Source organism: Platalea leucorodia, assembly GCF_965183815.1.
Source record: "Platalea leucorodia genome assembly, chromosome: 2".
In the NCBI taxonomy this organism is placed as follows: Eukaryota; Metazoa; Chordata; class Aves; order Pelecaniformes; family Threskiornithidae; genus Platalea; species Platalea leucorodia.
In genome coordinates, this window is record NC_138824.1 from 83,105,643 (window position 1) to 83,128,875 (window position 23,233).

The window sequence follows — 23,233 nt, forward strand, 5'->3', positions numbered from 1 at the left end:
TGTGTCTGAATTTAGAGCCTCTCAGAGGAGCGAGGGCAATGTAAGGGTGTGCTTCTGCTGCCAAGCTGGTTCACCTGGTTTTGCACTTGTGTCACGTTCCCCTTCTTGTCGGTGCCGGGTGCACGCTAGTTGCACGTGGCCTGCGCTCTGGAACAAAACCCTCAGCAGGCGAGCCCTGGGCAGACCAGTAGGTAACCCTGCCCCAGGCGCTCCACCCAGTTCGCTCACAGGTCAGTCGGTGTTGCTTGGTCGGAGAATCTCAGGCCAGTTCCCAGTACGGATAACAAAAACAGCCTGCCGGTATGTTTGCACAGACCGAGATCACAGAGAGTTTAGGAAGCGCTCAGAGCAGTCATCCAGGGTCGAATCCTAAATGCCTTACTCAGACAAAAGACACATTAAATTGTTTGGTGCTTTGTCCAACAATTCAATCAGTCTTACAGGATTTGGCTCTAATTTTATTTTAAAGCAATCTATTTTTTCCCTATATAAACATGAAAAAATCTCAGATGCACATCAAAAAGCCATTTTCTATTCCCCGCGTTGTGTCAACCTTTCCATCTCTGTAGCAGTTGTTTCATTTGTTCTCTTCATTCACAGTGCAGTGTAGAATTGGAGAATTCAGCAAAGGGGAAAAAATGATTCAGTCGTCAAGACTATCACTTCCAGTTCAGGATTATTGCTCACAATATTTTCTCTGGACTGGCTCAGTCCAAACTTCAGTGGCTCAGAAAATAATGCTGTCCTTGTACTTGATTTGATTAAAACACTGTTAACTCAGGCCTCACACTGGTGAAAGGAATTTCAGTGCAAAGGAGATATTTTCATAGCTTGGTAAGCTAAAAGGAAAACCATCTTTTAGTGAACATGCCTGTCCAAAAATCACTAAAGAGTTAGTACTAGTGTGGCTGTTATCCCCTTAGGGAGATTAACACACTACACCAGGAACAAATAAATAAATCACACATGGTTGTCAGGCAGACGTGGGGAAAAATGATTCTTCTTTACTGAAACTATTGGATCAAGTGACCTTGTTTCGACCTGGGTTTGGGCAGAAGCCAGTCTCAGTGGGACAAACATAAGAAGGCTGTACTTGAGATGGCTTTGGGTTTTTGCTTATTTTCTTTTTGTTGGGCAGAGTTTTAAAATAACAGAGAAAAATCAAAACCACTCGAATAACTGATGTATTTATTTTCTTATATACACTTAAATATGGCACATCTGACAGTAGTTGTACAATAAACTCAAAATGATAATCAAAGCTGGACAGTAGATCAAATAACTCAGTGCTGAACCTATTAGAAGCCAAATCCTGTACACTGTATTTCTGAAGAAAGTTTCACCCAGGAGCTGCATTAGCTAAAGATTCAGAGGCTAAGATTACATAGTCTCAATTTCTGAAAGACTGGCTGGTGACTGTGACTCTATTACCAGTATACCAGCTTCATCTTCCATAATGTAACATTGAACTGGCACTTTCCACTCTTTCTTCCATGCAGCCAGCAATTCATCGGTTGTTGTTACCTCTTAGAGAAAAATTACCAGTGTCCCAGAGGATTCACCTGTAGTTGGTGATTAATAAATAAATGCAGACTGGATTCATTCTTCTGCTGCTAATATGGAAGATGTTCTTGTTTACTACTGTTTGAAAGTCAGTGACAGCTACTTTGCAAAGCAGTGGATTTTCAGAGAATAGGAGAAGCTCAGTCAAGGAGTTTCTTTGCTTTGGGACCCATGAGAACCTCTCTTCTCCTTTGGACAACGACAATGCCTGGAACACACTGGTTTTGCAGTTGGGCATGTTCTGGGTTGAGATGGACATTTGTCCTCACAGCTGTTTGATAAAGGAGAAAAAAGGAAAAAGAGAGAAGCATTGTAATATGATAATTCCTCACTGTTGCAGTCCTCAACTTTTTCATCATTGAACACTGCAATGCTCTCTAGACAACGTTTGGGAATGCATTAACACCCTACAACACAGGGAGACAAGACTGCTGCCTGACAGTTCTTGTCTACAGCAACATGTCTTGCTGTTGTCCATTTGTCCACAGCCATGGCCTACGTAATGCTTTCATTTCTCCTGAGCAGTGAAGCCCAGGGTGTCAGCATGGGATAGTGCTGCCCTCAAATTCTGCAAAGTACCTTAGCACACCTGACGCTTCAGCTTTGATGCTCCAGGAATACTGGGCATAAAAGTCCTGTGTCCAGGTTATAGTAATTTCTAGAAGCCAAACTCATGTAAACAAATGATTGCATTGATCCCCTCCCACCTGTCTGAAACACAGAAATGGCCAAGTCTCTAATGCTCACTTTCAGCTCTGCTGATTCTATTTTTATACTTGTCAACTATTTTAGGCTTGCCCTTCTTGGAAGAAGGTTACTTCTTCCACAGCTTCTTCTCCATGAATGAACCTATGAAGTCTATGAGAGTGGACCCTGTGGGTGATCATTCAGTCAACTGCAGCTCTGCTAAGGTACCCAGGGAAACTGGATGCTGACTGTCCTTACATAAGCTTTCAGACAGAGCTCCTGCATGCTCCTGGGTCTCTACATGTAGCCAAGGCTCTTTGAGAAGGAAATTTTGAAAATAAACTAATGCATGAAAAAGGAGTATTTTAAAAGGGTATTTTCTATCGAAGTTTTGCCAGAGAAACCTCAAAACTAGTTACACAAAAGGATTAGGGAAATGCATGGAGTATAACAGCCCCAGAACAATTTTCCAGCTTCTGAGTGGAATCAGCGCTGATTGAGTGGCTTTGTATGTGTACAAAATTGCATGAGCTCTAGAAAATCACTTGCTCTGAGGGCAAATTGAATAAGGAATGAGCTGTATGGTGTGGGTGCCAACTTAGGGAGCTTTTGTCCATAGACGTCCGTGAGTCTGCATTCAGCTGTGACAGAGAACACAGGATGGGTTCTACCTGCTTACAAATCCAAGACTCAGTATCTCACTGCGCATCCCCTGTGCCACACAGTAATTTCAATTGTAGCACAGCTTTAACCATCATTCCTTTAAGATTAGGGGGAAAAAAGTAATAACTATTGGTAGTTGAATAGCATCCTTGTCCAGATTTCTTTAAAACATGTTAATTAAATAAATCTTAGACTCCTCCTATGAAGCAAGTATTGTAAATATCACCTTTATTATTATTATCTCTCTAACTGCAGCAAGGTATTTTATCCTGGGTGGACCTCCTAGCTAATTCAGCACTTGCACCTCTAGCATCTACGCAAGCTAATTCAGATTCTGCAGCATAGACACTGAATGACAAGGCACACTTACCTGCAGGTTTCAGCATGAAATATCTTGTGTTTTAGAGCACAGCTCTCTTGGCTCTCCCTACACAAATAGCAGCTGCAGTTCTCTTTACTTTGAAAGAAATCTGTGGGACACTTCTGTCTACAGATGCATTCACAATTTTCTTCATCAAATTCCATATGTTGTCCACACATAGCCAGCTCAGCAAGAGGAGGGAGTCCTGCAATAGCACATACATCTATTAGCGGTAAGCTTTACAGGTCTAAATCCTGCTTTTGAAGAGACTCTTTCTTTGCAATCACTATGACTCCCACATGTACTCGCTGATAGATTCTAGTCTTCGGAATTTCTGTTACAGTGCAGAAAAGGACTTGAGAGGATTGGACTGATTATTTCACACTCTAATACTGCTATTTCTTGTGGGTTGAGCCCCACATAAAAAGACTTTATTTTGGGGCTGTATATTAAATGAGCCTAGTGTTAGGTTTTGGAATGCACAAATCTTTACTGGACAGCAGGTTTTAAAAAGAAAACCTGGAAAAGGATTTAGTCTATACCCATGACAAAATGCACATCCATGCAAACTGTCACACTCACTACTCAATGTACTTCGCTATCCATAGGCTGCAGAAATTTTGCAAAAGTAATGCTACGTCTAGTAAGGTGCGAGCTGGTCTAGCGATTCAATAAGGAGCATATGCAAACTTGTCAGTTAAAGATAGAAGAAAATACTTTGTTTCAGACACAAAACCTCAGCCAAGTGAACGCACTGTCTGGTACCTCATCTATCTTCCTTCTAAATACACATCTGGAGTGCAATATGAGGCTAATCCCAGCAAAAAGGGAACACATTTTGTGAAACCTTTATTAAAATGCTAGCAGCACATCTCCGCTTAAAGGTCATGCCATATGATGTGTCATTGGGAAGGTAATTTCCTGTAGTTTTACAATTAGCTCTCGGATTTAACCTATGGAATGTGGAATGTAACCTGCGTCTGCGACCTCTGCAGCCTGAGCTCTGATCTCAGTGGCCAGAAAAGGCTTGCACATTACTTGAAAGAAACCTTCATTATTATTTACTTCATGCTGGAAAACCAATATCCAGACAGAATAAAACCCAAGTCCTATTGGAAGGGAGGAAGCAATCTGCCCCAAATTCTTGGAAGACAAACCCCTTCCTTGGGATGATAAAGCTTGGCATGTGTGAAGTGGCGTAGAGTGGTTCGGTCTCACTTTGTTTCAACCTCAAAGACAGATTTTAAGTTATTTTCTCCCAGCCACTGCCAAACACAATGTACTTCAGAGAATGATATTTTATCTGAGGAAATACTGAGTCTATGTCAACAAAAGCTATAATTCAGCAAGCCACAAATTTTAATGCTCCAAGCTGACCTTACAAAAGGCTAAGAGTTAAGAGGACTCTGGCTATTCACAGTCCTTTGGACTTTAATATAGAGTACTAATTCCTTCTTGAGTGAAAAGTATAACTTGAGCTTAACTGCCTAACCTGATGGTCAGATGATCTGATCCAGAGTGAGAATAGATCCTACATATACCACTATGCAACTGATTTCTTCCTTATTAACATTAGGAGACTGTAATCAACAGACCAGTTTATGAGGTTATTTAGTTTTATTTTAGCTTGCTAGCCTAGGAATTGCTTGCCAGCTTGCTTTTATTGTTGTCTTGGATGGCTTATTCTTTTGCTTGCTGCATGTAGGTTAAACCACAAAGGCAAGGCTTCCTTCTGTGTCCGTCTACTCTAGCGCTATCATAATTTTATTTTGACCAGTATGATTTCCTGAGAAAAACAATTTTTTTAAAAACCTTATACAGGGCTTGGAGAAATTTTAACCTCTTTTAATGTTTACTGCGAGCAAGTATCTTTAGACTTACACAGTTACCCCCCAGAATATTTCCTGAAAATTTCTTTGATAGGTTAAAGTTTTCCATGAAAACCAGAGGGAGAAGGGAAGTAGTGTACACTTCTACAAATTTTACCCTCTTCCATTTCCTTCCACAGACCTGAAGGGGTATGTGTGCATACTCCTGAGTATGTATGGCATATCAGTTTGAAAGCTTCCTAAATACCTTAATATTACCATAAAAAGTAGTCAAATACTTTGAAAGGTCTTGTAATCTTTTGCACTGACTACAGCTAATAGACAGGACTGAATTTCCTGTCTTATTTCTGATTAAGTCTGTTCTTAAGAATTTCCTACGATAAAGATTTAGCAGCTTCCCCGTGCAATATATTCCAGGACGCAATTTTTTCTGCAGTGAAAAAGTTTTCCCTAATGCCCATCATACAATTTAAGGCCCATGTAAAATAAAAATGTATCCAGGGTGCCTACTTCACTAGATCTTTTTAATACTTTCCTATTTCCTATTCAGGTGGCTAACATAGGAGGAGTAAAATGTCCAAGCAAAAAACATGAGATGGGGATAAGCACATGTGAGCGTTTATTTTCAGGTGCATTTCTACACCATAAGCCAAGTCTCTCTGGGGATGTGGAATCAAAACTATAACTCTCTCCTTAAAAAAATGGGACAAAACCAAAATGAAACACAGGCAGCCTGGAGACAGTAAGCAAAAGTGTCCGTTTGTAATTTCATCTTTACCTTCCCGTCTGTTGGGGTGCTGTACATCTACAACACATTCACATTTGTCACTATCCCAGATCCATCCATTATGGCAAAGTTTGTTGGTAAAGGGGCATCTAGAAGAAAAAAAAAATTAAGATAGGAATTAAAAAAAAAAAATTAGGAGCACCAGTGTAGTCATTTGGCAAAATGAGCCTGCTGGTATGCTGGGTCTGCCACTTGTACTACGTGAAGGTACGGCATCTGTGTGCGTTACTGCTGCAAACAGAAGACCTTGGGACTGGATGGTCTTGCTGATAGGGCTGAGCTGTCTGGCTCCCAGCAACTAGGAGGAGCAGGTACAGCACATATTTCAGATTACATCCTTAGGGAACAGCTACAATTTCTCAGTTCTACTTTTCCATAAAACTGCTCTAGCCCACCCAGCGTCATCTTTGTCTTACAGTATTCATGCCATGTAACTGTATTCAATTTTGCCATCCTGCCAGAAAGTGCAGATCCAGTTTAAATTTGCCCATGCTTAAGGATGTACAGTGGACTGTTTTCAGGGTCAGAGGGGTCAGTTTGACTTTTAGGCACTTGGCTCTGGGAGGGGAACTCACAAACTGGAAGAAGGCTGTGGTTGTTCTGTATTTGTGTAGGAAGGGAATTCAGAGTGGCCAGCTGAAATGCCACCTCTCCCCCAGCCCAGATGTCTAACTAAAGGGCAGTTACGGGGGCAAGCCTACACGCAAGGCTAGACAGAGACACCTGAGGTATAACTTCAAGAGTCACTCAAGCTGGCTGTGCTTCTAAAGTATTTGTTAAATTAAGGTAGCCTGTTCTCATCAGGACTGCAGGTATTTTATACCATATTTTGGAGTTAGATGTGAGATCGCTTTTCTCCAGGCAATGAGCCTGACCGATGCAAACCAAGACTGGACCAGAAATCGCAAAGCCACAGTTCACACTGCTTCTGACCTGACATGCCATGAGGTATGGCAGAGGGCTTTAGCTTGAGCATAGCACTCTACGTGCCCTGGCCAAATAATGTGCAAGCAGAGTTGCTCATGTCAGGTTGAAAAAGTCTATGCACAAATACCCAAATAGCTGCGCTGGAGCACAGGGCTAATATGTGCACTTTGAGTCCCTGCTCAAACCCCTAAGTGTCTTAATGACTCCAGATCCTGCTGAGCTAGCCTAACCTGCTGTTTGTTGGATTCTGGTGTCCATTCACTTATAATTTTGTGGTCCATTCACCCATTCACACCATTCCGGTGTCCATTCACCAGGTTTAGTTGAAACTTTCTAACCCTGAGTGATAACCAAGTTATTTGGAAAAACTGTTGGGATAACAGAAAGTGAAGGGACCATTGTAATGACCACACCCAAACAAAATAATTTTCACACTTCGGACTGCACAACATGTGTAGAAGTTTTTAAATGAGGGAACTTACCCATCTTCTTCTGGATACTGGACAGATCTTCGTATGATGGTGTACTGATGACGCTGGGTATTTGATAGACACTTACAGCCTGTGTGATTGGCAATTTTGATTGGCACGGGCTCAGGAACACTTGTCAAGGGAACCGAGATTTCAAAGAGCTAGGTGGGTGAAATAACATTTATTTTTCAGTTTCCATTATACAGTTAATATTTGGAGTTTTCAAAACCTCTTATCCTTTGCCACCATTTTCCCTGACGTTGCTCTTTTCTAGAGACAGGTACCATAGGTATAAATGAGCACTGGGCATTGAGGGTTTTGAAGACTAAGCAATGCCCACCAAGGTAGGAACTTGCCAAAATGCTGGTTCCAGTGCTGTATACCAGCTGTTAAACACCTGAGATCATTCAAAATTATTTGCAAACACACTCAAAAGCCTGTTACGGATGCTAGGGCAAATGGGAAAGATACAGGTGTTGGAAACTTTGTTCTCAATTATATCACCGGATTAATCTCAACCACTTATGGAGACAGCTATTTAACTGTCCTAGGGTATAGTCACAGCATGCATCTTTAGGGGCCTAACTTAACCCCCACAGCCTCCTCAGAGAGGGAAGAAAGAGGAGTAAATAGAGGAGAGTTTATTCCGCTTCAGTTGGGTTCCTGCAGGGCATCATCCTGGAAACATCTCTCTCTTGACTGTAGCAGGAGCTGAAGGAACCAAGCAGCCTTCCTTCACTGCATCCAAATTGTTTAGGGTGATCTCTGAGTAGCCTTGTGGAAGCCCTGGTTCCCTGGGCAGCTACGTGCAGGAGCTGTTGAAGCAACTCACACCCCCTCTGCCCCCCCAGCCAGCTTCCTTCCCGTGGAAACAAAAGCATAGGGTACGTCTTCATGTGCCAGCATGTCTTGGCTTAATGCTGCATCCACATGCAGGGGCTGAGAAGTATTCCTAAGCCTGACTGCTTAGACATTTAAATTTAGGTGTCACAGTGTCTAACTTTAGGTGTCACGAGTATCCTTCAGTGGATATTTTATATCAAGGAAAAAAAAAATCTCTCACTAATATGGGAGTACTTCCATTCATTTTAGGGGAGTAAATCTGGACTGATGGTGGTGTATCCAGGAGTGGAATTTATCTGGGGGTTTTTGAGAGAATCTTTATTTTGAAGGATGCTAAAGGAATGTTACACTCTGCAAAACTGCAGTTTTTCAACAAACTTATGAACTGCTGCTCCAAACAGATAAATAAATAAATACTTTTTAGCCTGACCTAGCTCCCTGAGCTGATCGGATGTCTTTTGTGTGTGGTCAACAGCTCATAACAGCTTTCTCCTTCTGGTGTGGAATGAAAGCAATTAATGAACATTGACGCAAGAAGGATGGGCCCTGATTTATTTTACTCCAGCTGTATTCCAGTACAGACACAGTGGAATTACATTCCAACAAACCTGAAACAAATACAGACGTGAATCAGACCTGCTCCCCATGAGGACTTCAATTTTCTTTTTAAAACAACTGCCCTCAATCTTTGTTCTGATTTAAGGAAAAGCCTTTTTCATAACTAGAATTTAGTATCTTACTCCAAGTCAAAAGGCTTTATCAACTATAAGTAGGGATGCACAAAGTGAAGATTAATCAAGGAGGACCAGTGTCCTGTGCTCCTTCTGTAGGTATGAACACAGATCACAGTTTCATCTGTAGAGCTGATTGATTGAAAGTACTAAACTTGGAGCTCTGCTCAGTCACCCACTGGAGCAAGGTATCTGTACGTAGACACTAGAGGGAGTCTACAGAAAGCAACTCTCTGGGTACTCTCTTTATGCTCACTTTTTGACACCGGCATTGCCTTAAAACTCAAGTATTTGTCGCCTGTTGCACCTAAGCAGTAAGTGGCTGCTGGTTTAAGCCTTTCTTTTCCAAAGTGATTTATGATTTGGGACATTCAGATCCTGAGGCATCCAAATTGAAAGCATCTGTCCTCTCCTGTTGAAAATGTCCCCTTTTTAAGCTTGCAAAACTGCATATCCAAAATTATTAGCCAGCCCTTTTGGCACTAATGGCAATTTTGAAAATGCAGCTCTTGGACTCCTGGCCTCACGCAACAAAATTTCCTGGAGTGCCTCTTAAACATTGGTGCAGAGGATTCCCATGAGCCACTACTCTCAAGAGGTCCCAGGTCCAAGTAACAATACATAAATGAAAGATTAAACTCCTTAACATTACGTGAGCCTGCAGTCACTTTCCCAGGGCCTGATTTTCCATCTCTACGCATATATAGCCATTTTAAATAATGCAACATGAATGCAAAATATCATTGCACATGCCTGCATTCACTCCGCATGGATAAAAGATTAATTCTTCTGTTTGTTATGATAGTGCAGGCAGATCTTCATAACAGGATCTCAGAAACCAAACATCCTCTTTCCCTTCCCTTCTTGGAGAGCCAGGGTAAAAAGAAAGCAGATGAATAGCCTCATTTACCGTTTTTGACACATAAGTTGTACTTGTATTCATGCAGCTCAGACTCTCCTCGTTGCAGCAGCCTCCGCATCTGAACACGTTCACACAGGGAGGCTTGAAGAATTTGTTGGTTGTTGTACCCAGCTCCTTGGCAACTTCCACGCAGGTTTCCCTTGGCACGCATTGAGTCTTTTGCCATTCCTCATCTATGACTGAAGAAAACACCATTTTTATGAGCAATCATGGCAAAGTTAAACCTCTGATTAGTGAGGCAGAAGCATTATATAAATAAAAACGAAGTGCTGGCAGGCCATTTGCACTTACTTGGATCGATTTGCACTTACTTGGATCGATCTAAGGACCAGAGAGAGTCTGAGTGCAAAATTATCCCTGTAACTTACACCAGCTGCACTGGCAGAGAGGTCATTGCATTTATACGCCTTTAGCTTTCAATGCAGATGACCAAAACCTCTGTTAATTCCAGTGGGTTAAGTAGAGCTGCATTGATTTCCCCTAGCCAAGAGTCAGCTCCACAGCCTCTGTCTGACAAAGCTGGCCCACACCCTGTTCTCCTTTTCTCCAGGGTAGACCTCCGTGTTGTCATTTTATCCTCTCTTCACATGTACCCCACTGCGGACTCAGTAGAGCCTGGGCCTGACTGCAAAAGCATATTAATGATTAACAGATTCTGGTCAGAGGGTATTAATACTTCTACTGGATGTCAGCCAGCGAGCACTGTTTCCAAAATGTCTAATGAAATCCAAGACAAACACTCTCACACCTCAGTACCCTCAGGGGGTTCGCGTTTGAATAATAGGAATATGAATTCAAGCATGATTTATCTATTCAAAACACTGTGACATCTTTCAAATAGTGAATTGTTGTCGACTAGTAATTTATTTTAGACTGATCTGTCAAATTCTGACTGCGAGAAGGAATAATGCATTAACTGACTGAACCAGAGGGAGAAAGCAGTGACATTTACATAATATTATCTCGAGTCTTGTTAAGAGGTGGCCCTGCTTTTTTTGGCTTTTGCTTACCTGATTCAAGTTGTGGAATCACTCGAGAATCATCAATGCTTATGCTTTAAGTCCTTCTTAAAATTATGAAAAACATTTTTCCTCTCTGCCCCCCTCCAGCAAGCTTCTGAAAGATCAAAAGCAGCTTTTGTACTGTTAAGAAAATTGCTCTCTCTTCCACTGCAGTCCACCTCCCTAAGACTGTGCAAGCACTACATACATTTACAGGGAAGTTCTGGGAAAAAAAAAAAAAAAATTCTGGAAGACTTTTAATCTAGATGCTATACTTTGTTTTCAGATGAGAATTTACTTCTCCCTTTCCTACCTGACTTTCCTTTTATTATTATTTTTTTTAACTGCCTGTGTATATTTAAATCAGTTTGTTTATTCCTGCAAAGTTCTTCCCCAGGGATGATTCACTCCACTTTCCAGTCATGCAAAAAGTACAAGAAATAAGAGCTTGGGGTCCGGATTCTGATTTTACAGCATAAATTAAGAGAAGAATCACAAAAATCAATAGAATTTTCTAGGGCAATGTTAGTCTATCAAAACAGCAATCCAATCCTATCCTTAAAATAGAAAATAAAGTGTTTGCCAAACTCATTAAGGTATGTGCATGTAATCACTTCAGATGTCACTTCAATGAGTGTACGCGATGGTGACCTTTCCAACTGCACACATCCTCACGTTATTAACCACTTCTTTAGCAGAAGGGCTGTTATAGGAAGGGGCGGTCAAAGAAGTGGGTGTCACATTTTGTTCAGAAGCACCGTGGTCACCCTGATCTTTTCCATGAGCAAGCGCAGGGTATCTGCTGAGAAATTTGGCTCTGATACAGACTCCAGCTTGAAAGCGCTGCCATCCTAGGTGAGCTGAGCTGCTCAGGGGAGGCTGGGGCTAGGTGGGGTGATACAGGCTTTCAGCAGATTCATAGTTAAAGCTCTAGAAATTCGCCCTGCTGGAGTTTGGGGTGCTGTGGAAGATGGTCTAGCAGTGAAACAATGAGGAGCCTTGACCCAGCCCTCTCATCAAAACACTTTATTAAAACAAAACAGATGCCCTTGGCAAAAAGATCAATGCTTAATGACTGGAAAGGGTGTGGGAAAGAAATACATGTTTATAGACTTGTTTTTTTTAAAAGAAGCTTTAGTACCTTGAACATGTTAAGATATTAGAACAAAAGTAGTTTCTGTCCTGGATGTTTCCACTTTGGATGGAAGAATGGAGAAGATGACCCAATAGCCTTTTTTTAACTTAAATTTCAGTGGCTTGACTTTGAATAAGAAAGCTGACATCTCTGTGTCTAGAGTTAGACTTTTAAAGGAGAAATAAGAAACGACTTAACAGCTGTTCCAAGCAATTATAAGAAAACTATATCTGTATGACTACAGTCATCTGACTTTATTACCTGAACAGTTACATTATTCTGCTATTGAAAAAAGCCCATTGCAATACGCACTGCCTCAGTAAGACTTGACAACATCCTCTGTTGTCTTGCTGTATGGACAAAAGGAATACTTTAATTTTGCAGAAATGCTGGTGCTCAATAAATGAGCAATAGAGAATAGAGAATTACAGCATTTGACACTGGGTACTACTTCTAATAACAGCTCTATGGACTCCTAGACTTGTAAAGGTGAGCAAACAAAATGTGTATCATTAATTAAAGCCCTCTTAATTCTTCTTCCAGTGTATATTGGATTATTTGTTTCTGTACAAAATTTCTATGAGAAGTTTAAAGCCATGCCTGTCATATGAAAACTCTTTCCAGACTGGCACTCATGTCTGCATTTCTGTGCTGTGGCTCAGAGACGCAAATTAAGGCCTTTGCTCAGCCATAATTTAACTGAGTAATGGTGTGCAAATGTGGCTGTGGTTATTGTAAAAGTGGTATTGGAACAGGATCAGCAATATCTTATTTCCCAAAGGGAAAGTGATATGATCATATCACTTCAGGGTACAGACTGAACAAAAAAGAATAGCTCGGTTAGGCTACAGTGTAGTTCTGCTGTAGGATATGCATTTGCTAGACCAAAGTATAGTCACTGATCCTTTATTTTACATCAATGAACGTATAATGCCTCCCGCGTCTCTCACCTACACGGAATAGCATTCATTTTTGCTCCAGGTGAGGGAATAGATTGTGATTCCCCACATTCAGCTGTTGGTTGGTTCTTTCAAGATCTCCTCCTTCTCTCTGGAGAGACTTCCTCAAATAGATTGGGATTAGGGAACTACTTCCTTCCTCTGCAATTCCCACCCAGGTACTGCAGCTGATACAGTGCCTTATATCAGAGCACACCTAATAAAAAAAGAGATTTCTATGCCTGCAGGAAAACTCGTTTGTTTCTGCCTGCAAGCACATTCTGAGCTTTAGCCCAGTGCTGCTGGCCAGCCGCTCGGCCGGTCATTCCAACCTGTTCTTTGCACATTGACTTCCCCTCCTTTCTGTGGACTGACAAATCCATACATAATACATCCTCCCTTTGGAGAGTATACAGAGAACAATAAGCCTGATTTGGCCTCAAAGCAGGGAGGCAGACTCAGACTATTGCCTGAAATTTTTTCATACAAATTAATTTTCCATGAATGCCCTGTTGTTTCCAGTATGGGTGTTTTCTCGGAAACCCCTGGTAGTTAACCCTTTACTGGTTAAGAATCAGTGGTCCTGAAGCTGAGATCATTCACCTGCAAACCTGCACCTACCTTTCAGTGTATCGATATCATAGAAAGCAGCAGCAAATCTGGTGGAGCGATGTGATGCAGAGCGGGAGTCTAAATTGGCCAGGCTTTTGAGTTTTAGCCTGCACTTCCACAGCTTCCAGTCCTCAGAGTGAGTGATGCGAAGCAGCTCTTCCAGGCTGGATGCTCTCCTGATCTGCTGTTCTGACCGCTCCAATGCTGAGAGAGATGTCCTCTGGAAGGGAAGGGGGAAGTCAGAAAGCCAGTACCTTTACAGCCTGTCCCCAGTGCAGCATATGGAGCACTTGTACAAAAAGGCAGCACGTTACTGAGGGCAGCTGAGCACCCCTGGGAAGACAGGAGCACACAGAGATGTCCCAGGCTTTGACAGTGCCCGGCGTCAGACTGATCTGCAGGATTTGTGCCCATATAAATTGGGAAGGGGAGATGCCCGCTTCCTCACCCTTTCCGTCACAGCCACTACAGCTATTTGACAAATGCAGGCTGTACTCCCCAATATTCCAGCTCCCCAGGGAACCTGGCAGACACCAATCACATCGCTGCTGTGCCTGAACTGCCCGGCCATGCCAGCAGGAATCCCAGGCCACCCCTATAAACAACCTGAATGAGTTCAGCTGGTGAGCACAGCCCATCTGCCTTTGCAGCCAATCCACCTCAGGTGCCAAAACTCTGGTGCCAACCACGAGACATCACTGCAGGGGCAGGTGATACAGCTGGAAGCTGCCCTAAATATGAGGGCCCATCCACATGGCAGGCAAACGCAGCGTTCAACGTGCTGCAAAGTGCAGGATGCATCTGCCATTTCCCATCCCGACTACCATTTGGGTCATGCCCAAGTCAGCCAAAGTGGCCTCAAGTCCAGCGGCTGTGCAGCAGTGTTAGCACAGTCGTTGCATTTTCCACCTGCATGATGTGCGTGACCATTCTCCGCTCCCATGGGAAAACACTCCCTACAAAGGCCTACCCCATCAGTTTAAAGTCATTATTCACTTAAAACATACCTGTTTAACAGAAACTTAATATTGCACAGCACCCCCTAACAGTACTAGTTTCTTTGGCTGCTGCTTTCCGACATCTGTGTTTGTGCCTTATCATTGAGTATTTATTTCCACTGACTCACCAGATCTGCTGAAACCTATTGCCTCCAACCCAAGTAAAAGGTTATCTTTGTAAATGGCTGTGTTGCGCTGGGCTGGTGCTCTGAGTTGTACTCTCTGGTGATGCAGTTGACTGTACTTTTTGACTTGCAAATAAAGGGCTGCACTGCCAGCTCTCGTAAATAAAACGCCAGTCCTTAAAGGCAAAGCTGAAATATAGGAAGCTGGCCATGAGCTGTGCAGCAGCCTGCCGTCTGAATGGGGGCAAGCGAGTGCTCTGTATAGGACTGGGGAAGGGATGGAGGAAAGGGTCACCTATAAGATGAACATTTTTAGATGAGATCTGAAACCTAGGCACTGACTGCATCTGTTATTTGTTATTAAAACATCTGTGGCATTTATTTTGCAATGATACAGATGTTAGCCCGTACATGCAGGCCAAGTTCGTTTTGGGGTAATTACCTTCTACTGACCTAAAATTCCCTGTGTAGTTAACTCAGAATAAGTTATTTGCTCTTCTTTTATGCCCATACAGAACATTATATTGCGTTCTAGCAACCTGCCATGTTTCATTACAGAGATGGCTGGTTTTCATAGGTGAATGATTTCTCATATAGTTCATATGTGGTGAAAACTGGAAAGCCCATCTCAATACTTATGGACAAATCGGTCAGAAGAAATGTGAATATTTAGCACCAGTAACTGAATTTCAAGGTAGTTTTACAAACAAGCTACCCAGAATTTTGGCGAGCTAGGAAAGCTGAAATTCAGCTTGAGGTCAATGCATCAAGACTCATTTTTTCTAAGAACGGCAGCTTATATTCACTCCCATTCACAAACTGTCTCCTTGACCCTACAAAACATGTGAGTATAGGACCAGAGCTGGTGTGGTAATGGGACCAAAGATATTAAAATTGAACTCTATTAACCATTAACAAGACTTTTTTCTCTCTCTTTACAGTAAAAAAATGTTCTAGCTGAATCAGCATCTGAGACTCCTAAACTAGAATGAAATTACAGGGAACCTGTAAAATGAGACAATGGTATTCTGTAGATGAAAAGACATATTCCTGAACTTCTTGTAAGGATCAGTAGTTTGGGACTAGCTTTTCCATTTCTTTTACTTAAATATCAAGAGGTTTTATTAATGATTATTATATGAGCAAAATAAGTTTTAAACCTAAAATCAAAGACAACAGAAAAAGTATACACACCTCCTTATGGTAAGAAAAGATCTCTGGGCTTATCTAAAGTAAGAATTGTACCTTTTTAAGGATTCTTGTATTTTTAAAGCTATACAAGTTCCTTAACGTGGACTGAATACACTGAAATGAACTGACTTTATGCCTTCACAATTAGTATTGTACAGAAAGAGGAACAAGTAGTAGAAGTAATTTTTATAAGCCGAAAAATGCATCTCCAATAGGATTTCAAATGTGGCAATTAAAAAAATGTGCCTCTGATATTGATGCATCATAGTGCTGTTGACAAAGCCTGCCTAAGTGTGCAGGTTGTTCCTTCTCTTACAGTTTTTCATATATTGGAAACTGAAGGAGTACAGTCAAAGGAAATGGAAGGAGCAGTGCTCATGACAGAATTCCCTATGCAGTCATCAGAAATGTAGCCTAATTAACTAAACCGTGATTATCCAAAACTCACACAGAGCCCTTGGAACCGACTTATTGCTGCTTTGTCAACTCCAGCCCTGCTCAATGTTGCCTGGGCTATTCGACCCTGAAGTGAATCTGTTGTCTCTACCCTCTTCATGTTTCCTAACACCTATCCAAGCTCTGCAGTTTGATGGGATCACCAGTTGCCTACCAGCACAATGGCAGAATAATTGTCTTCCTTCTTCTTGTATTTGACTTCTTACTGGAGGGAACAGATTTTACAGCTGATTTTATAACTTCTTCCCAGGAATCCCTATCCAGTAAATTTCCTAATGCCCTTTCCCGTAACAACAGCAGCATTGAAATAAAGTGCAGACTCTCCCTCTGAGCACTGCTGACACTAGGCAAGATGGTGAGCAGAAGGTACTGCTGGATTTTAAGGCAGGGCTGAATCCCAGATAGTTGTGGTTTTTACAGTGTGGACATCTATTTTGTCTGAGAGTTAGTCACTCTCAGCTCCCTCTATAGCCAAGACAGAGAAATATAGACACTTTTAGAGCATGTTTCATTTGAAATTGCCTTGAAAGTTTTCCTGCTGGCTGCCCAGCAAGCCCAGGCTGACTGGATCACAAGAGGTTTTTGTGTGGTGGATCTTTGGTGAAACAAATCTCACTGCAGCTATCTGGGGTATAAAACATCTGAAGAGAAGCACCTAATTTTGTTCCAATCTACCTAAGCGCCAAAACAGGAACAGTGAATAGTGCCTTATGTGTTTGTTTTGACTCCTTTGAGACTACTACAATATCACATCTAGCAATGTTCCGCATCTAGAAGGACATCCCTCATCCTTATACACTTTGACCATAGAGGCAGCTATCCACAACTTAAAAGTATCCAAAACTAAAAGCTTAAAAAATGAAAAGAAGGTGGAAAATGCATCAGCCCCACCAGCTGGGCACAGCCCTACGGCCTTGAACACCACAGACTGAACTGCTTCAGTTGGGAACTCTCGTGCTGCGGGACAGCAGCACTGAATAGCGTGTGGTCGCGAAATCTTTCCGAAGCATTCATTTCTGGTAATCCTATTTTGAAAAGGACAGCATCAAATGAAAACACAGAACCTCTTACAGGCTCGAATAATACCGTAGATGATGTGCAGTAGGGCTGCTAGCACCACACAGATATGGAGACTTCTGTCATGTACGGCAGTTTAAATTCAAGCCCTGTTTAGATATATAGAAACATACTCTGGCTGACTGAAAAGCTCCACTTAGAACAGTGCAGCTTTGCACAGAAAGATGAATAAATGTTTCAAAATGTGAAATTGGAGGAAGGTGTTAGGTTCAACAGCATACCAAATCTACCCCTCATGTGATGATCAAGGACTTTATCCCCTCTCACAATGATATCGAGTGGACAGCAGTTAAAATCAGCATTTGAACAGGAGAGGAGCTCCCCACTCAGCCACAGAGCAGGGAGATGAATAGAGAGGTCAAACCTCCACTGACATTTTTTGGAGATCCAGCTTCTCACAAAGAGCAAGAGGAACAGAGCCGCCGTCTGTCTCTTTGTCCTGACTGTAGTCATCTGCACGTGCTATTTCCCACTTTTCAGATAGTCCTACCTCCCTTTTTTGGGCTTTTTCTGGTAACTACAGTCCTTCCTTCCAGGTTCGCCTCCCATTCTCCACTCTGCTCTCATCATCTTGTACTGCTTGGATCCCACTGTGCTTTTATGTTGCTTATTTCTACTCCTTTCCCCATGTTCTGCCAGGTGGGAGTCTAATGAGACCTACCTCAGGCTGAGCTGCTCAGCCCCCTGATACAAAGGAACATCCATTTTTCTCCCTGCCATGCCCTCAGTCCACTTCGCTTAGGTTGTCCCAGATTTTAGTAGTCAGCTGGGATGAGCCATCACCACTGTGGTAGATGTTGGTTGTAAGGGCTGCAACCTAGATGTGGAGCAGGAATTCACTGCACTTGGTGTGGTTCACATAGGTAGCAAAATGATGACCTCTGGCCCCAGAAAGCTTAAAATATACATTAAGGCTTGAGAGGGAAAGAAAGTAGAGAAGAAGCCATTGGCAAAGGGCCAGGGCAATGTCCTTTACAGGCTCCCAAAATGAACAAATTACCTGTGGAGGAGCCATATCACTGGAAAGCTCCAAATGTCCTAAACTTTCAGTACCCATAAATGTACACCCTGTAGTCAACAAAATACATCATGCTATTGCCTACAAGAAATGTTTGCACAGAACTCATCAATAACACATGTCAAAGTAGTAGGTTTAAGTAGTTCATTCTTATCTCTTCAGCTTACTGCTGCTCTTAATATAATTTTTCTAAGTATCTCATCTAAGAGTGGATCCCATACCCAGAGATTAAAATCAGATTCATATTTAAATGAAGTTGTATGTTTTTCATAACACTGACTTCTCATATATTCCAAAACTATTCTTCAACTCAGAGAGGAATATCTGTTTTCCTCTATTTGGGCTATGAGCAACATCATTGACATCAGGAAATGATAAGGTGGGTTAGCATTGTGATTTTTGGATAATTACAACTTTTGTCCTTCCAGAAAAACCCCTAATGGCCTATCTGTCTTCTTCCTAGCAATCTCAGATGCCAGAAAAACCCTAAAACTAGTTAGCATTGGAAAGGAACAAGAGAAAAAGCAGTGGTATATTCAGTGGCCTTTCCCACCTTGGACGCTGGCTTAAATCAGACACTGAGTTCATTACCCTGTTGATTTATGCTAGTCAAATATTTGGCTTATGCATCATGTCATACAGATGCACAATCCCACACATAGTCTGTGCTGTTCAAACTGGGCCCTGTCTTGAGAATTAGTATTGACAATCTATCAGGTGCTGCAGCTCAGCAGTTCGCACTTTTTCTCTGTCCTTGACAAGCTCCTAGGTTTCTTGCCTAAGAAAAAGTACCCGACTCTTTTCAAACTGATGTCTGAGTGAGTCAGCAGAACCACATTTCCAGCCTGACACAGATGGTCTTTGCATTAATGCTGTGTTTCAGGATATCCTGGAGGTATTTTGAACAATGGAGGAAAGATGCGTAGAATACAATAGTAAAAGAAAGGCCCACTAAAGTCCTAAATTTATTTGACGACCTATAGCACAAACACATGCCTAGCACCCAAAACTGATTCTTTTCGAGGCCATCAGTAACTATCAGTATTATTATTTAAGAAAACAGATGCATGGTGAATTATATTTTGTGTGCATGAGAAGGCAAAAATAAAGGTTGATTGAAATCCGTACTTTGCTCAATCTGAGGAAAGTCCTGCTTGCATTTCACTCTGTACTCAAGCACACCCACAGACCCAGGAAATACATCCTGAAATCTTACACAGATGACTACTTTCCTTAAGCCCCAGCCTTGCAGTCCTTATCCACAGTGGGACATAAACCTCTGCTTAAAGCTAAACACATGTAAGAGCTCTTCTGAAAAGGAATGTTTTTCTGAGTTAGGGTCACAGATACTATTGTGGCAAGAGCTGCATAAACGCCAATGGAAATCTTCAACATTATCACTGCGTCTGGGGCCAGGACAAATGATTAAGGAACCTCTCAATAACCTTGCACTGTTTTATGATCCATCCTCTCAGCGGTTAAGCAATAAAAAGAAGGTAACAGCTTTATCTTGCCAGGGAAAGCAGATTGTAGCTGCATAACACAGTGATGATTCTCGTAATGCCATCGTATCACAAACATGGCCAAACAGGTTTAAGCTAAGTTCAGACTAAATCTTTCAAAATTAACCATTCTGGGGGGTGAAGTTTCATCACAAAGTGAGGGCACTTGGACATCAACAAAGAGTACTGGCAGCATGTGAGGACATTTTGAACTTTACGTGAGTGTTGTGTGCTTAATGCAGCAGTAGCAGCTGCATTCAGTTCAAGAGAAGTCATGTAGAAGACAAAGACTTGACGCGACCAGAAGTTGAACTCCAGTTCCAGTGCTGCCCAAAGGCTATTCTCAGAACTAGACTCAAACCAGTTTAAATACTAGGCAGATGATTCATTGCCACATGAAAATACCAAGGAACTTTGCTGCTATATATGCTACACCTGAAAATAACCTTCTTTTCTTCCGTGATGCATTCCCCAAGGTGTTTTAATAACAGTGTATGAGCTGATCATAGTTACGGGCTCATCTTGCAGAGATAAAGTACCTACAGCTCCCTGCTACCCCACAATCATTAAAAATAAAAAAAAAATCTGATCCTATGGGTCATTCACCTGACGGAATATGAACTACTTATCTGAGACTCCTACTATAGTTAATAGAGAAAAATAGGTCCATTGGGTGCATGTTCACCTGATTCTAAAGTCTGTTGGATAAACTGTGCTTCCAAACTGCCTCTTTCTCTCCATTGATGCTGAAGGAAGAGTCGGCAGGTCACTAGCTCAGCTGTAGTTAGGTGACCTGAATGCCACTCAACTGAGAGCAGTCAAATGAGATGAAATCCCCTCTCCTTGTCCAAAGCACAAGCAATGTATGAGGGACAGCAGTCAATTTTTCTCAGGTGCACAAATACAAATAACCAGGAAGCGCAGCTGCACCAGGCTCTGAAGGACCTGGGACTGGCTGCAGGCCAGCACTGGCAGCTGCCTGGACAGAAGAAAGCACTTCATTCCCAGCCCCAAAGCCATGGGGTAGTTGCCCAGCCCTGCTGTGGCTCGCAGCGGACAGACTGTGAGCTGATGTGGCCAGGGAACTGCAAGGGAGTTCCTGTGGAAAAGTCTTGTTCTCTCTTGGTAGGAAAACAAGGCAGCTCCTGACATTGTGAGGCCAACACAAAGATCTACGTGGTGTCTGAAGGTCTCTTGTTTGACCGTTTTCCTGGTGAGGATGACAAGCTTGTGTGGAGTCTCTGCAGTAAGAGGAACTCCTTTTGAGGATTTTCATCATTAGTATTTTTAGCAGTATTGTGGCTCCTAGGAGTATAGGGTCAAGTACAAACACAAAATAAAGAGACGATCCCTAACCTGGTGTCTACAACCAAAGTAAAAGACAAGAGAATACAAAGGCATTCATCTAAAAAGAGTACCAAGGAAACACAAAAGATATTGCTCTGACTGATGAGCCATGATTTTGAGATAGCAGGGGCTCGACCATTGCCAAATTTTATCATAACAAATATTGTCTATAATACAGCGTCTTTTATCCTTGGGGTGTTGCATAATGGGTAATAAAATAGTGAGAGAATCTTCTGCAGCTTCAAAACATCAGGCTTGCAGGAGTGACTTACTGCCTTATCAACAAGCAACTGCATCACGCTGTAAACATCTAGCATGAGGCGTCTAACTCTACCACATGTCTGACACATACTAGTTCGCACTATTATCATCACCATTGTATTTCATTTCTGAGGAGAGAAGAACATCTACTTTTCAACAGCTCCAATAAAATCAGAATTTTGATTCTCTGTCAGCTGTGAACTTCTGATATATGAAGTCCCATCCCTGATTGTATCCCCTTTGGAAGCATGATTATCTATGCATTATTAATGCACAAATAAGCTATTTTAATTATAACAGAGAGACAAAACAATGAGATGTTTTGACTTCCTACTAATATTATTCTCTGAAGCAGATGGGCTTGTTATGGGATTTTTCAGTGACTATTACAGGCTTTGCCATCATTATCAGAAGCATGGATGAAGTTTCAGGAGCATGCAGTACTTCATTCCACCTTCAAATGGTGACTAAACGAATACTCAAATCTGTTCTAATACTTAGAAAAAAGTTTAGGCTCTCTTAGTGCACTGCCTTATCCAGACTGAATATTCACTTGATCATCACAGTTACATCCTTAATAACCTGGAAGGACATGTTGCTTATGGTGGGGAAAAGTTTAGGTCCTATGGGGCAGATTTCCAGCTGTCGCTTTTTTAGAAGGGTGCTTTCTCCAGTGAGAACTGTATTGAAAGCATACAACTGTATTATCCAAGTATACAGCAAAAAACATGCAACTGGGCTGAATTTCTTCTTTAAGAGGTTGAAAATGGCCTCAACATTCTTTCCCCAAATATAAAATTAGTAAAATTAACGTTACAGTTGAGAAACCCTAGGGTTGCATCAGACATATGATAGTCAAAGAAGTTGGGATTTTGGGGCTCAGAAGCGAAGTACCAGGGCAACACTTTTTGTTTTCCAAAGCCCCCTCACAAAATTGATGCCTTGATTTGCCTGCTAATATTTTCAGCTGTGCCCACTACTACAGCATTTTCTGCAACTGCATGGAAGGCAGACTCCGTATAGAATCATAGAATCACAGAATCGTTTAGGTTGGAAAAGACCTTTAAGGTCATCAAGTAACTCTCACCAGCAAAAATATGCATGTGTCAGACATGCATCACCTGGCTGTGAAGCCCAGACCACTACTCCTGCTGTGCCTGCGGAGGGGGCAGGGGGCTGACAGGGAGACGTTTATCTGAGACTGTCACATTTCTCACTGATACAGATGTGATGTTTGAGGGCCTCTTTTGCTAAAACCTTGCCAGTACATCATCTGACCAAGACCCAAAGCTGGAGGAGAAGCAACTTCTAGACCGCTCCACCTCTGATGTTCAGTGTGGTAAAAAGTTCCCTCCAGACTCCCGTCCTTGGGAGTCTGTCTCCTTGGGCTCTAGCTTTACTTCCAGTGAAGACAGGAGACTTAATTACCTGTTTCCTAAAGTTAGTGGTCAAGGTGGTAATAAAACAGCTTCTACTTTAGCTGAAGATGATACGTTTTCGCAAGTAAATCATATTAGCTACCCTATGGCTTCAAGAGAACAGCTGTTTTATATTTTGAATGGCCTTTTGAACTAGAATAGATCTTCTGTGGTGCTACAGCAAACAAATCAGACTTCTGGCACTTTAGTAGCATGCTTACATTATCAAAATCCTCAGAGACAAGACATTTTGGTTGCTGTGTTCTTCATTTGAATGAACCAAAATATTCAAAGCAAAGAACTCAAAACATCAGAATTGTACATGATTTTGTAAAAACATAAATCTCAGAATATTTCATATTCTTTTTCAT

At 41.9% G+C, this 23,233-nt stretch overlaps 1 protein-coding gene across 1 annotated transcript in view; it reads right to left on the reverse strand.

Moving 5' to 3' along the window:
* Window positions 1–1,578: 1,578 nt before the first annotated feature.
* Window positions 1,579–23,233, reverse strand: part of VEGFD (vascular endothelial growth factor D) — a 28,598-nt gene continuing 6,943 nt past the window's right edge. Inside the window, exons 2-7 of the mRNA XM_082337619.1 lie at window positions 13,479–13,689; window positions 9,772–9,962; window positions 7,300–7,448; window positions 5,882–5,979; window positions 3,284–3,479; window positions 1,579–1,834 (exon numbers count right to left, since the gene is read on the reverse strand). Coding sequence (XP_082193745.1) covers window positions 1,708–1,834; window positions 3,284–3,479; window positions 5,882–5,979; window positions 7,300–7,448; window positions 9,772–9,962; window positions 13,479–13,689 — 972 coding nt within the window. The 3' untranslated portion in view covers window positions 1,579–1,707. The remainder of the gene's footprint in view (window positions 1,835–3,283; window positions 3,480–5,881; window positions 5,980–7,299; window positions 7,449–9,771; window positions 9,963–13,478; window positions 13,690–23,233) is intronic.